Below are 14,140 nucleotides of genomic sequence, written 5' to 3' on the forward strand. Positions count from 1 at the left end.
GACTTATTCATTCCATTACTGGGAGCCTCTGTCTCTCACTCCCCATTTCACCCTTCCCCATTCCTCTGGCAACCATCAGTTTATTCTCTGTTTTTGTAGGTCTGATTCTGCCTTTTTTTTTTTTTTTAAGATTTTATTTATTTATGAGAGCGAGAGAGAGAGAGAGAGAGAGAGAGAGTGCATGTGTGCGCAAGTGAAGGGAGAGGAGGGGCAGAAGGAAAAGCAGACTCCCTACTGAGCAGGGAGCCCAAAGCAGGGCTTGATCCCAGGACCTGGGAATCTTGACCTGAGCTGAAGGCAGATGCTTAACCGACTGAGCCACCCAAGCACCCCTACTTTTCTTTTTTTTAAAGATTTATATATTTGAGAGAGAGAGAGAGGGTGAGTACACAGTGTGGGAGGGGCAAAGAGAGGGGGAGAGAGAATCCTAAGCAGACTCCTTCTGAACATAGAAGCTGTGGGTAGGTGGGCTTGATCTGACCTGCTGAAATCAGGAGTCAAATGCTAAAAGGACTGAGCCACCCAGGTGTCCCACTATTGCTTTTTATGTAAGTTGTGGCTTCGTCTAGCCTTAATAGATCAAGCTTGGAATCTCTTTCCTTTATGAGGACCTTTTCTCAATTCTTGTCCCTGTCAACAGCTAGAGGTAACCCTTTCCTCTCTGATCCTTTACCACTTTTCTCTTTCTCTTATGATACTTATTTCTATTTTATTTTATATATTTTTAAAGATTTTATTTGATAGACTTATTTCATCATTTTATTAACTTTTCTACTAGATCAATTAGATTTTTTTTTCAAACTGAAGATGGTCTATAAAATCAATTTGGTTGTGATTAATGGAATAGTTTAAATAAATTAGAATAAGAAATACCAATGATTACATCTTGTATTTCATGAACTTTTGTTTTCATTTGTGTGTATGTGTGTCTACAGGGTCAAATATTTATCTCTAAAATTTGGAAAACTATTAAAGCCTATGCTTTTGAGACTAGAATGTGCTTTATAACTTTTTATAGCTCTGCATGCTTAGAATGATGCCATATGGTACACAATATAGTTTTATATTTTTCTTCAACATATAATACTTTAGTTTGGGTTACTCAATTCCAAAGGTTTTGTGAGATTGAGTAACAATCTGAGCACTAAGTATTATTCTTCATTTTGCATTTTTTTAAAGATAAATTTAACACATATGTGACCCTGAAAGTGCAGAATGTGAAGAGCACAACTGTAGCAGTTCGTGGTGATCAACCTTCTTGGGAACAAGATTTTATGTTGTAAGTATTTTGCAGCAGCAGCAGCCTACAATATTCTTTATGAAAACTACAGAGTTGCAGGAACAAGTGAGATGTGAGGTGGGTGAAGTACATCTGCAGTTTTGTTCTTTCCTGGATGTGTAATTGATTCTACAAAATGTGAATTATGAATACAAGTAAACTCCCAATTCATTTATGTGGGTAAATACACTGTCTAGTAAGATTTTCCCAGTGGTCAGAATTAGGATATAGTACAATATACTTGGCATGATATTAAACATAATTTAAATCTTTGATTCTCAGAAGGTTCCTTGAAGGAATGTGGTTATGTGTGTGTGTGTGTGTGTCTGTGTATGTATGTGTGTGTTTGAGAGAGAGAATTTGAGTGTGTGCATGTATGTATACCCAGGTTACCTGTTATAGAAGATGAGGATTTCTGTGCTTAAAATCTTTTTGCTTTATGGAGTGAAATGTCATACTTTCTCTAATTAATAAAAATGAGTGACCACTAATAGAATTTCTCACATATAACACAAAATGTAGTATATTATGATTGTAAGCTCTGGCTTTAAAAACTTGACACTTCTTTTTTTCCTCTGAAGTTTCAGGAATTTTTTTCTGCTCTAGAAAAGGGGAGAAAAATGTAGAATATCATTCTGAAAGACTATACAAATCATTGAGCTTCTCTGAGTGACAGTTACTTTACCTGTAAAGGTCTATCTTTTTTACGAGGTTATGCTTGTTTTCTGGGAAGTTAGGCATGAGAGTGCCAAACAAGAAAATGTATTAAAATTGCTGTGAGTTTTGAAATGGAAGTGAAATTGCTTTCCAAGTTTTGTGGTGCATCTCAGAGGCACGTAGAGATGATTATTTTCATGTAGATTCCTTTCAGTCCTTTGGGCTTTTAATATATTGCTTCTTATAGTACCATTTAAGAAACTACATTATAAGTAGTTAAAGGGTAACATTATGAGGGACAGTACCAGAAGCTATAGATAGAAAAGGATGGAAAGAAGGTGTTGAGGAGGTAGATTTGTCTTGCATGATTGGGTAGTTGTTGTGCTAGTTATTAGGATAGGGGACAACATAAGATCAGTAATGAATAAGCTTATATTTGAGGTTCTTACAGGACTGGTAGGAAGAGAGGTACAGAAGATAATTAGGGACTTGAATCTGGCACTCAGGAAGGAAGTCCTGGATTGGAGAAATATTTTAGTCAGTTGGAGCTGTAGGCTTAGATGAGGAAGTTTAGGGAGAGTGTGAGTAAATTGAAAACAGGGCCTGGGGTAAAGCCTGGAGGGCACCAGCATTTAAAGTGGGACAGAGGGGGCTAAAAAGGAATGAGCAGAGAGAGAGAAGGGGAAACAGGAAACTGAGAGAACTAGGGCTTCAAGAAGAAAGAGGGCTAGTGTTGTCAACATTTCTCCACTGGTTGCCTCTCAAGATTATAAACCTCGTTCATTCCCTTTCTCAGTTACAGTGACATGAGAGTAAGACTGTGTGTTCCTTTCTCTATACCTGTAATGGCAAAGTCAGCTATGAGTGGTTTATTCAGGTCTCTTCCCATGACTATTGACATATAAAATCCAGCAATCCAACTTTCTTCTGACTTCCAGTTGGCAATAATAATCACTTACTGTTACAATTGTTCCATTGTGTGAAACCTAGTGATCTTCTACAGCCTCTCATCAGCATAGCTAGCTCTTTATTCTTATGTGCTTTATTTTTCAATTTCCCATAGCACTTCCTCTTTCAACCCTTCTGTGATTGTGTGAATTTTTTTCATCTCCCACCTTGACTTTGCTCTCTCCTGTTACACATAGATTTTATTAGCTACATTTTCCTCTTTTATGCTCCTATTCCTATTCCTCCTACTCTGTTCTTTTGTCACTGGCAGCTCCATTGCTGGTCTCTTATCTCCCTTTCTCCTTTTTTCTTTCTTCTGATATATTATGTGGCAGTATCTAATACTCAGTTTTGTATTTCTCATTATTTATCTTTAATATTTCTGTATCTTATTTCCAGGACTAGATTATTCATTTAAGGGAAAGTAGGGCATCTTTACTTACGTGAATTTGCCTAGCCCAAAATGTTGTATATGTTTATGCACATATATTATTGATTGATTCATAGAGGATAGGAGTTCCCCAGAGCTCCGGGGGATGATGCATAAAGAGAGAGCTCTCAGACGACGACTTCTACTACTACTACTACTACTACTACTACTACTACTATTCTTCTTCTTCTTCTTCTTCTTCTTCTTCTTCTTCTTCTTTCTTCTTTCTTCTTTCTTCTTTCTTCTTCTTCTTTCTTCTTCTTCTTCTTTCTTCTTCTTCTTCTTCTTCCTCTTCCTCTTCCTCTTCCTCTTCCTCCTCCTCCTCCTCCTCCTCCCCCTCCCCCTCCCCCTCCCCCCCCCCTCCTCCTCCTCCTCCTCCTCCTCCTTCTTCTTCTTCTTCTTCTCAGGAATGAATAAATAAATAAAATCTTGGAGAAGAAAGATTTTATTTTATAGACATAGAAAGAGAGAGAGAGGGGCAGAGACACAGGCAAGAAAGTAGTATCATCATCATCATCCTCCTCCTCCTCCTCCTCTCCTCCTCCTCCTCCTCCTCCTCCTCTCCTCCTCCTCCTCCTCCTCCTCTTCTTCTTCTTCTTCTTTTCTTCTCCAAGATTTTATTTATTTATTCATTCCTGAGAGAGAGAGAAGCAAGGAGCCTGATGTGGGACTCAATCTTAGACCCTGGGATCACAGCCTGAGCTGAAGGCAGGTGCTCAGCCACTGAGGCACCCAGGCGTCCCATCTCAGACTTCTTTTAAATTGGGCCTGCTGAACACACATAGATGAGATAAGATGCTTCTATTTTTATTTATTGATTTATTTATTTATTTTTATAAATTTATTTTTATTGGTGTTCAATTTGCCAACATATAGAATAACACCCAGTGCTCATCCCATCAAGTGCCCATCTCAGTGCCTGTCACCTAGTCACCCCCACCCCTCGCCCACCTCCCCTTCCACCACCCCTAGTTCGTTTCCCAGAGTTAGGAGTCTTTCATGATCTGTCTCTCTTAGATAAAGAAGCTTCTTACAGAAGATATCCTTATTGTTTGAGTTTTATTCCCCAGAGTTCCCTAAGAACTTTTTTTCTATCCAATTCAAGCTGTAAAGACCTCTGGCTGTTTCTTTCATCTATTGGCTTGAGATGTTGCTTAGGACTTACTTGAGGAACATTATGTATGTATTCCTAAGCAATTTTTTTCTTTTTCAGATTCAAAAGATTTGGGATTATCAGATGTCTTTTCCAGGGCTAATTGATTAATTAGGTTGAATGAAACTATGACAAAAGCTTAGTTTTCTCACACTGTGAACACCTTAACTTACTGGCTGGGTTTAGTAACCTACTTTGTGGCTTTGAACAGCTCTCAAGATAGCTTGGAAGGTTTTAGAAATAGGAACTGGGTCCTACTGTGTATTTTGCTCAGAGTACCAAACCGTACATATTATATGTGCTGAGGAAACATTAATTAAGTGAACTCATTAGTACATTATCTGTTCTATTGTATTTATGTAAAAGGGGTGGATTTTCTTTGCTTCACTTGTTTTCAACACACTTAATGAGAAGTCTATGGCTGTTATACCACATATTAAACTTGTGAATCTGAGAACATGTATCTTAATAGAACAGGGAAACCAAGCTTTCTCTAAAGTGTGAACTTGAAACTTCATGTGATGAATAGCTGTTGTCTCCCTGAGAATACCTTTCTGCTTTTTCTGCTAGAATTGGCCTTTTCTCATCTTTCTCGGATTTCCTTTCAAATAATCTTATATTTCAATAAGAGCTTTCTGGGGGATGTTTTTAGCATAATATAAGTGTTTACTTGTTCCACTCTAAGACTGTAATTACATTTGATTTGGCCCTTCCACTGATATTCCACCATGTATGATGTTGCTTTTGCTTAGTGGTTATGTGGCTCTTTCTGGAATGATTTGTTTGTTTGTTTGTTTCTTTCTTTCTTTCTCTTTTTTTAAATTCTGTTTTGTCTTTTTATTATTTTTATTTATTTATTTTTAATTTATTTATGATAGACATAGAAAGAGAGAGAGGGGCAGAGACACAGGCAGAAGGAGAAGCAGGCTCCATGCTGGGAGCCCAATGTGGGACTGGATCCAGGGCTCCAAGATCAGGCCCTGGGCTGTAGGCAAGCGCTAAACTGCTGAGCCACCCAGGGATCCCCCTCTGGAATGATTTCTTTATTTTCTTTCTTTCTTTCTTTCTTTCTTTCTTTCTTTCTTTCTTTCTTTCTTTCTTTCTTTCTTTCTTTCTTTCTATTATTTTTAATAATAAATTTATTTTTTATTGGTGTTCAATTTGCCAACATACAGAATAACACCCAGTGCTCATTCTGTGAAGTGCCCACCTCAGTGCCCGTCACCCAGTAACCCCCCCCCCACCCCCCGCCCACCTCCCCTTCCACCACCCCTAGTTCGTTTCCCAGAGTTAGGAGTCTTCCATGTTCTGTCTCCCTTTCTGATATTTCCCACTTATTTTTCCTCCTTTCCCCTTTATTCTCTTTCACTATTATTTATATTCCCCAAATGAATGAGACCATAGACTCTGGCTGCCCCCCACCCCAGATAAACACTGTATTTCATTCTCTACTCATCAGTTATGAACTTCACTGCCAGTGGCCTGATGATTTAAGTTTGGGAGTTGGGGAGTGAGGCCCTTACTGAAGGTCTGGCCTTGACTCTGTAACCTAAAGTAGTTAATTAGTCGGTGGGAGAAGCCAGGAGCAAACCAGAGATCTGGTACAGAAAGGAAGGGATATTTATTAACAGGAGATGTCTTTTTATTTTTTTATTTTTATTTTTTTAATTTTTATTTTTTTATTTATTTATGATAGTCACAGAGAGAGAGAGAGAGGCAGAGACATAGGCAGAGGGAGAAGCAGGCTCCATGCACCGGGAGCCCGATGTGGGATTCGATCCCGGGTCTTCAGGATCGCGCCCTGGGCCAAAGGCAGGCGCCAAACCGCTGCGCCACCCAGGGATCCCAGGAGATGTCTTTTTAAAAGCTTTTATTTTTGGCAATAAAGAGCACAACATAATCTCCAAAAAAAAAAAAAAAGTTTGTCCTTCTCCTATTGACTTATTTCACTCAGCATAATACCCTCCAGTTCCATCCGCATCGAAGCAAATGGTGGGTATTTGTCGTTTCTAATGGCTGAGTAATATGCCATTGTATACATAGACCACATCTTTATCCATTCATCTTTCGATGGACACCGAGGCTCCTTCCACAGTTGGGCTATTGTGGACATTGCTGCTATAAACATCAGGGTGCAGGTGTCCTGGCATTTCATTGCATCTGTATCTTTGGGGTAAATCCCCAGCAGTGCGATTGCTGGGTGGTGGGGCAGATCTATTTTTCACTCTTTGACGAACCTCCACACAGTTTTCCAGAGTGGCTGCACCAGTTCACATTCCCACCAACAGTGTAAAAGGGTTTCCTTTTCTCCGCATCCTCTCCAACATTTGTGGTTTCCCGCCTTGTTAATTTTCCCCATTCTCACTGGTGTGAGGTGGTATCTCATTGTGGTTTTGATTTGTACTTCCCTGATGGCAAGTGATGTGGAGCATTTTCTCATGTGCTTGTGGGCCATGTCTATGTCTTCCTCTGTGAGATTTCTGTTCATGTCTTTTGCCCATTTCATGATTGGGTTGTTTGTTTCCTTGCTGTTGAGTTTAATAAGTTCTTTATAGATCTTGGAAACTAGCCCTTTATCTGATACATCATTTGCAAATATCTTCTCCCATTCTGTAGGTTGTCTTTGAGTTTTGTTAACTGTTTCTTTTGCTGTGCAAAAGCTTATCTTGATGAAGTCCCAATAGTTCATTTTTGCTTTTGTTTCTCTTGCCTTCATGGATGAATCTTGCAAGAAGTTACTGTGGCCGAGTTCAAAGAGGGTGTTGCCTGTGTTCTCCTCTAGGATTTTGATGGAATCTTGTCTCACATTTAGATCTTTCATCCATTTTGATTTTATCATTGTGTATGGTGTAAGAGAGTGGTAAAATACAGCATCCATTCCTGATCAAAACTCTTCAGAGTGTAGGGATAGAGGGAACATTCCTCAACACCTTAAAAGCCATCTATGAAAAGCCCACACAGCAAATATCATTCTCAATGGGGAAGCACTGGGAGCCTTTCCCCTAAGATCAGGAGCAAGACAGGGATGTTCACTCTCACCACTGCTATTCAACATAGTACTAGAAGTCCTAGCCTCAGCAATCAGACAACAAAAAGAATTCAAAGGCATTCAAATCGGCAAAGAAGAAGTCAAACTCTCCCTCTTCACCGATGACATGATACTCTACATAGAAAACCCAAAAGACTCCACCCCAAGATTGCTAGAACTCATACAGCAATTTGGCAGTGTGGCAGGATACAAAATCAATGCCCAGAAGTCAGTGGCATTTCTATACACTAACAATGAGACTGAAGAAAGAGAAATTAAGGAGTCAATCCCATGTACAATTACACCCAAAAGCATAAGATACCTAGGAATAAACCTAACCAAAGAAGTAAAGGATCTATACCCTAAAAACCGCAGAACACTTCTGAAAGAAATTGAGGGAAGACACAAAGAGATGGAAAAATATTCCATGCTCATGGATTGGAAGAATTAATATTGTGAAAATGTCAATGTTACCCAGGGCAATGTACACGTTTAATGCAATCCCTATCAAAATACCATGGACTTTCTTCAGAGAGTTGGAACAAATTATTTTAAGATTTGTGTGGAATCAGAAAAGACCCCGAATAGCCAGGGGAATTTTAAAAAAGAAAACCATAGGTGGGGGCATCACAATGCCCGATTTCAGTTTGTACTACAAAGCTGTGGTCATCAGGACAGTGTGGTACTGGCACAAAAACAGACACATAGATCCATGGAACAGAATAGAGAATCCAGAAGTGGACCCTCAACTTTATGGTCAACTAATATTCCACAAAGGAGGAAAGACTATCCACTGGAAGAAAGAGTCTCTTCAATAAATGGTGCTGGGAAATTGGACATCCACATGCAGAAGAATGAAACTGGACCACTCTCTTTCACCATACACAAAGATAAACTCAAAATGGATGAAAGATCTAAATGTGAGACAAGATTTCATCAAAATCCTAGAGGAGAACACAGGCAACACCCTTTTTGAACTCGGCCACAGTAACTTCTTGCAAGATACATCCATGAAGGCAAATGAAACAAAAGTAAAAATGAATTATTGGGACTTCATCAGGATAAGAAGCTTTTGCACAGCAGAGGATACGGTCAACAAAACTCAAAGACAACCTACAGAATGGGAGAAGATATTTGCAATGACGTATCAAGGGCTAGTTTCCAAGATCTATAAAGAACTCATTAAACTCAACAGCAAAGAAACTAACAATCCAATCATGAAATGGGCAAAAGACATGGAATGACTTCTTTAAAAAATTTTTTTTCCAAAGTATTACAGGAAAATCATTGTGTTTATCACTATCTTCTGAAAAACATTTTGTTTAAGTGACAGTATTTATTTTAACTGATAATGACTAATGGGTTCTCCAGGAGCTGAGTGGAGTGAACCGGCACACCTAGTGTCCCTTACCTGGCTTTGACCGCAAGTTCCTGTCAGACCTGGATCTCTTCAGGAGCCCTTTTACTTTTGCTTGAACCCCCTTTCATAAATCTTGTAAAGAAGCCTTGCCTTTCCCTAAGTTTCCTATGTACAGTTTGTAAATGTAAGTTGAGGGTAGTGTTACTATTAATAATAAACATATGAAACTTCTTAGTAAGGGTAGAAATTCTAGGCTTGCAGGCCTGGCAGTAATGCCCTCATTACTTACCCCCATTTGTGTGTGTGTATGTGAGAAAATGCATTAATCTAACCATATTTGTAGCTCCAGAGGAGAGAGGATGGATGAACAAAGGAATTTTTTTATGGATACTTAAATAGTTTTCTAGGAACCTAAAGAATGGTTGCAGCATTCTGGGACATTTTGGTTTTCCCCAAGAACAGGATCCTTGTGAGAAAGTATTCAAGGTTTAGCAAAACAGGAGATATAGATGTAGGAGATGTATATTGCATATTATCTGGCTTTTTTTTCAAGTTTTAGTTATTTTTAGTAATCTCTATACCCAACATAGGGCTCAAACTCACAACCCTGATACCAAGAGTCACATGTTCTTTTTTTTTTTTTTTTTTTAATGTTTTATTTATTTATGATAGTCACAGAGAGAGAGGCAGAGACATAGGCAGAGGGAGAAGCAGGCTCCATGCATCAAGAGCCCGATGTGGGATTCGATCCCGGGTCTCCAGGATCGCGCCCTGGGCCAAAGGCAGGCGCCAAACCGCTGCGCCACCCAGGGATCCCAAGAGTCACATGTTCTTACTGAGCCTGCCTGGCATCCTTATCTGGCTTTCTTTTAAGGGCTTTCTTCTTTCCTTCAGTGAGATTAGTCGCCTGGACCTGGGTCTAAGTGTGGAAGTATGGAACAAAGGACTGATCTGGGACACCATGGTTGGGACTGTGTGGATTGCACTGAAGACTGTTCGTCAGTCGGATGAGGTCAGTCAATGCATTGTCAATTTGGAGGTACGGTTCTAGCCCATGCTTGTCCCCATCCTAGCTGCATTCAGCTAATATTCATCCATGCATCTTAGATTGTTCTGCCCCCCCCTTTCTAATTAGTGAGCATGCAACCAGCCTATTGAGCATGAACCTCAGTCAGAGGTTCAATGGATTTTATTTAAGTCTTGTCTTCTCTCTGTCCTATGACTGAACTCAGAGGTGCCAGAACATTTTTTTAGCCATATCAGATAGATATCCCCTTTTCAGGACTGTGTGTGAGAGAAGGATAGAGGGATTGGAGGGAGAAGGAAAAAAGAGGGGGAGTATGTTTGTGTATGTGATCTAGGATACCTGTGGTTTCTGTATTCCCCTCTAAGATACTATCCTGGGAGGGATCCCATTAAAATTCCTCAGCCTGGATCCTGTTCTCTTCTTTATTTCTTTGAATCACCAATTCCCAGGGAATTGGTTTCAATCTTCTGTCTTCCATATATAACCCTAACAGAGTTTAAGGAATTACTATGTGGGGCAATTGTTATTCATACTATCTCTATACATTATTCCAAGAGTGCTTTTCTACTTCATTTTCCCAGATCAAAACAACTCAGCATCATTTCCCCGATAGACAGTTACTCTGAACTTGGAAAAAATGTATTGTTTTCTTATTTGGTTTTAACATTGACTGCGTGTTTTCTCTAGGAGTATGGATATTGCAAGTGTGCCTCCCTTTCCTAAATTCTTTTAGTTCTGGCTAAGTCTCTACTTCCCCAGGCCGAGGGGTAGTTCATTTTTATTGTGGCTCCAGTTCAGGTGTACTTTAACTAGTAATGTTAGTAGCTCTTTACTGATTAGAAGTAGCAGCACTTATTAAGTGACACAGTCTTTAAAAATTGTGCAGATTAAATATTAATTTATGGAGATGTTTGGTTTTTGAGTTTGGTACTTCAGAATTCTATCTTCAGTGGTCTTTCAGAGAGCTGAGCAAAGTGATAGCTAATTGTCTACCAAAGAGGGAGAACAGAAACCACCTGGCTGTAGAAGCAGGTGGTGACAGTGGTATATTTGCCTTATCAGGATGTGAGTGGTCCCCAGGAGCTCTCCAATAAGGACATTCAGAGAAAAACACCAGCTCTTAAACCAGGAGGAAGGGAGGCTTAAAGAAATTAAGTTTAATCTTAGATCTTTTTTTTTTTAGGAAGGGCCTGGGGAGTGGTCCACGTTGGAGGCAGAGACATTGATGAAAGATGATGAGATCTGTGGAACTAAAAACCCAACTCCTCATAAGATTTTGCTTGATACAAGATTTGAGCTGCCTTTTGGTGAGTTTATTGAACTGGACTTTGAAAACCATTTAATACTTTTTACCATATGGTTAACAATTGTTTGCTAGTCTCATTACTGTATTTTTTGTTTTGTCATCTATCTCCTTTGAGGGCATTTTGTCTTCTGCCCTAGTCCCTATAACACTACCCTAGGAATGGTGCAAACTGTAGAATGATACTCAGTAAAGAATCCACACTAAGTACATTCTCTTCAAGTCATTAGGTTTCTCTATTTTAATAACTTAGGAAATGCTTATTAGAGAACATCAGTAATTTGTTCTTTTAATAATTTAACATTCATTGGCTTAAAGTGAATATATACCTTGTGATTTGTCAATTTTAATATTGAAATAGCATTGATAAATAGAAAAGTATTTGAAAATACTTTTTAAGTCAGAAAGACACATGCCATATGATTTCACTCATATGTGGAATTTAAGAAACAAAATAGATGAACAGAGGGGAAGTAAAAGAAAAATAAGGTTAAAAACAGAGAGGGAGGCAAACCATAAGAGACTTCACTTTAGGAAACAAACTGAGGATTGCTGGAGAGATAGTGGGTGGGGAGATGGGGTAGTTGGTTGATGGGTATTAAGGAGGGCCCTTGATGTAATGAGCACTGGGTGTTATATGCAACTTGAAGAATCACTAAATTCTACCCCTAAACTAGTAATACACTAAATGTTAACTAAATTGAATTTAAATAAAAAATTTAAAACAATTTTTAGAAAACAAAAAAATACACGTTCATGGCAAAAATAGGCTTTTTAAAAAATATATAGTTTTGCTGGAGAGTAGATCTGTGGAGCTCCACACACTGTTAGTCCATCCCTCATTTTCTTTCATTTATTTATTTTTATCTTTTTAAATTTATTTATTTATTTATTTATTTATTTATTTATTATTTATTTATTTATTTATTTATTTATTCATTTCATTCGTTCGTTCGTTCATGAGAGAGACACACAGAGAGGCAGAGACACAGACAAAGGGAGAAGCAGGCCCCATGCAGGAAGCCTGACATGGGACTTGATCCCAGGTCTCCAGGATCACACCCTGGGCTGAAGGCGGTGCTAAACCGCTGAGCCACGCGGGCTGCCCTGTTTGTTTTTATTTTAAGTAGGCTTCACATCCGTCATGGGGCTTGAATTCACAATCCTAGGGTCAAGAGTTGCATGTTTCATCAACTGAGTCAACCAGGCGTCCCCTCCCCACCATTGCATTTTAAACAGATATTTCTCTCTTACAATACTGTATCACTTATATTGTGTCATTGCTGGCAGTATACATTTCTATCTAGATTTTGAGTTTCATGAGGGCTCTTGTGTACCTTATTTTGATATCTTTAGAGTTTGCTTGGCATGTAATAGTGTCTGATAAATGTTTTTTTTTAATTTTTAAAAATTTTGAAATTAATTTTTAAAAATTTATTCATGAGAGAGAGGCAGAGACATAAGCATGGCTCTCTGCCTCTCTCTAATCTCATGAATAAATAAATAAAAGTTTTAAAAGATAATAAAAAATAAAGAGTCCTTCTAAAGGAAGAATTTTAGCTTACAGTGTGCCATATTTTGGCAATGAAATTTTTTTTCGGATAATTCATAAGCCCATGAAATATTTTATTCAGTTATATACCATTAACTTTTAAAAGTAGTAATGTGATTTTTAAATTTTTTTTATTTTTTATTTTTTGTAATGTGATTTTTTTAAAAGATTTTATTTATTTATTCATGAGAGACACAGAAAGAGAGTGGCAGAGACATAGGCAGAGGGAGAAGCAAGCTCCATGCATTGAGCCCGATGTGGGATTCAATCGTGGAACTCCAGGATCATGCCCTGAGCCGAAAGCAGACACTTAACCACTGAGCCACCCAGGCGTCCCGTGATTTTTTTATTATGTTCAAAGTTTAGAAAATACATGTACGCAAAAAAAAAAACCAAAAAAAAAACCAAATAAACATTAACATATGATCTCACGAACTGGAGATTTTTTAATGTGTTGATATGTTTCTTTTATTTAAAATTTATTTATTGGGATCCCTGGGTGGCGCAGTGGTTTAGCGCCTGCCTTTGGCCCAGGGCGCGATCCTGGAGACCCGGGATCGAATCCCACGTCAGGCTCCCAGTGCATGGAGCCTGCTTCTCCCTCTGCCTGTGTCTCTGCCTCTCCCTCTGCCTGTGTCTCTGCCTCTCTCTCTCTCTGTGTGACTATCATAAATAAAAAAAAAAAAAAAAAAAAAAAATTAAAATTTATTTATTTATTTATTTATTTATTTACTTATTTATTTGAGATAGGGGAAGAGGGGCAGAGAGAGAGGCAAAGAGAATCTCAAGCAGACTCCATGCTGAGTGCATCATAGGGCTTGATTTCATGACCCTGAGATCATGAGCTGAGCTGAAACCAAGAGTTAGATGCTTAACCAACTGTAACATTGAGGCACCCCTGATATGTTTCTTTTAGTTTTTTAATGCACTTAATAGTTATTCCTATAAAATAGTACAAATATATTATATTTTAACTTGTTTTACTCACTAATTACATAGTTAAATAATTGCTCACAAAATAAATGCTATTCCTCTATAATATTTTTGGTGGTTGATTTTATTTTATTGTATGAACTTATAATAATAATAATAATATTTGTTGGCCGATTACTGTGTGCCAGTATGTATATCACTAAACATTTTTACATAGTATCTCATATAATCCTCATTTCAATCCTTCAAGGTAGATCCAACTATGATCTGATTATGAGGAAATGGAGGCACAGAGTATTTAAATCCTTTGCCCAAGATCACATAGCTAGTAAGTAGGAAAGTGAGGATTTAAACTTGAATGATTTGGCTTTGGAAACTGGGCTTTTAATTTAAACTATAATACATTTAACCATTTTTCTTGCTGTGGATTTTGATTGTTCAAAGTTTGTACTGTTATAAATAGTACTGCA

General features: G+C 38.2%; 1 protein-coding gene across 9 annotated transcripts in view; it reads left to right on the forward strand.

Moving 5' to 3' along the window:
• The window catches only part of UNC13B (unc-13 homolog B), a 231,502-nt gene that overhangs the window by 59,722 nt on the left and 157,640 nt on the right, over positions 1 to 14,140 (forward strand). For all 9 annotated transcript variants that reach the window (XM_072841810.1, XM_072841813.1, XM_072841815.1 and 6 more), the window contains exons 3-5: positions 1,180 to 1,279; positions 9,750 to 9,867; positions 11,066 to 11,189. In XM_072841810.1, the coding sequence (XP_072697911.1) occupies positions 1,180 to 1,279; positions 9,750 to 9,867; positions 11,066 to 11,189 (342 nt within the window). The remainder of the gene's footprint in view (positions 1 to 1,179; positions 1,280 to 9,749; positions 9,868 to 11,065; positions 11,190 to 14,140) is intronic.

This window comes from Canis lupus, chromosome 10 (assembly GCF_048164855.1).
Source record: "Canis lupus baileyi chromosome 10, mCanLup2.hap1, whole genome shotgun sequence".
Lineage (NCBI taxonomy): Eukaryota > Metazoa > Chordata > Mammalia > Carnivora > Canidae > Canis > Canis lupus.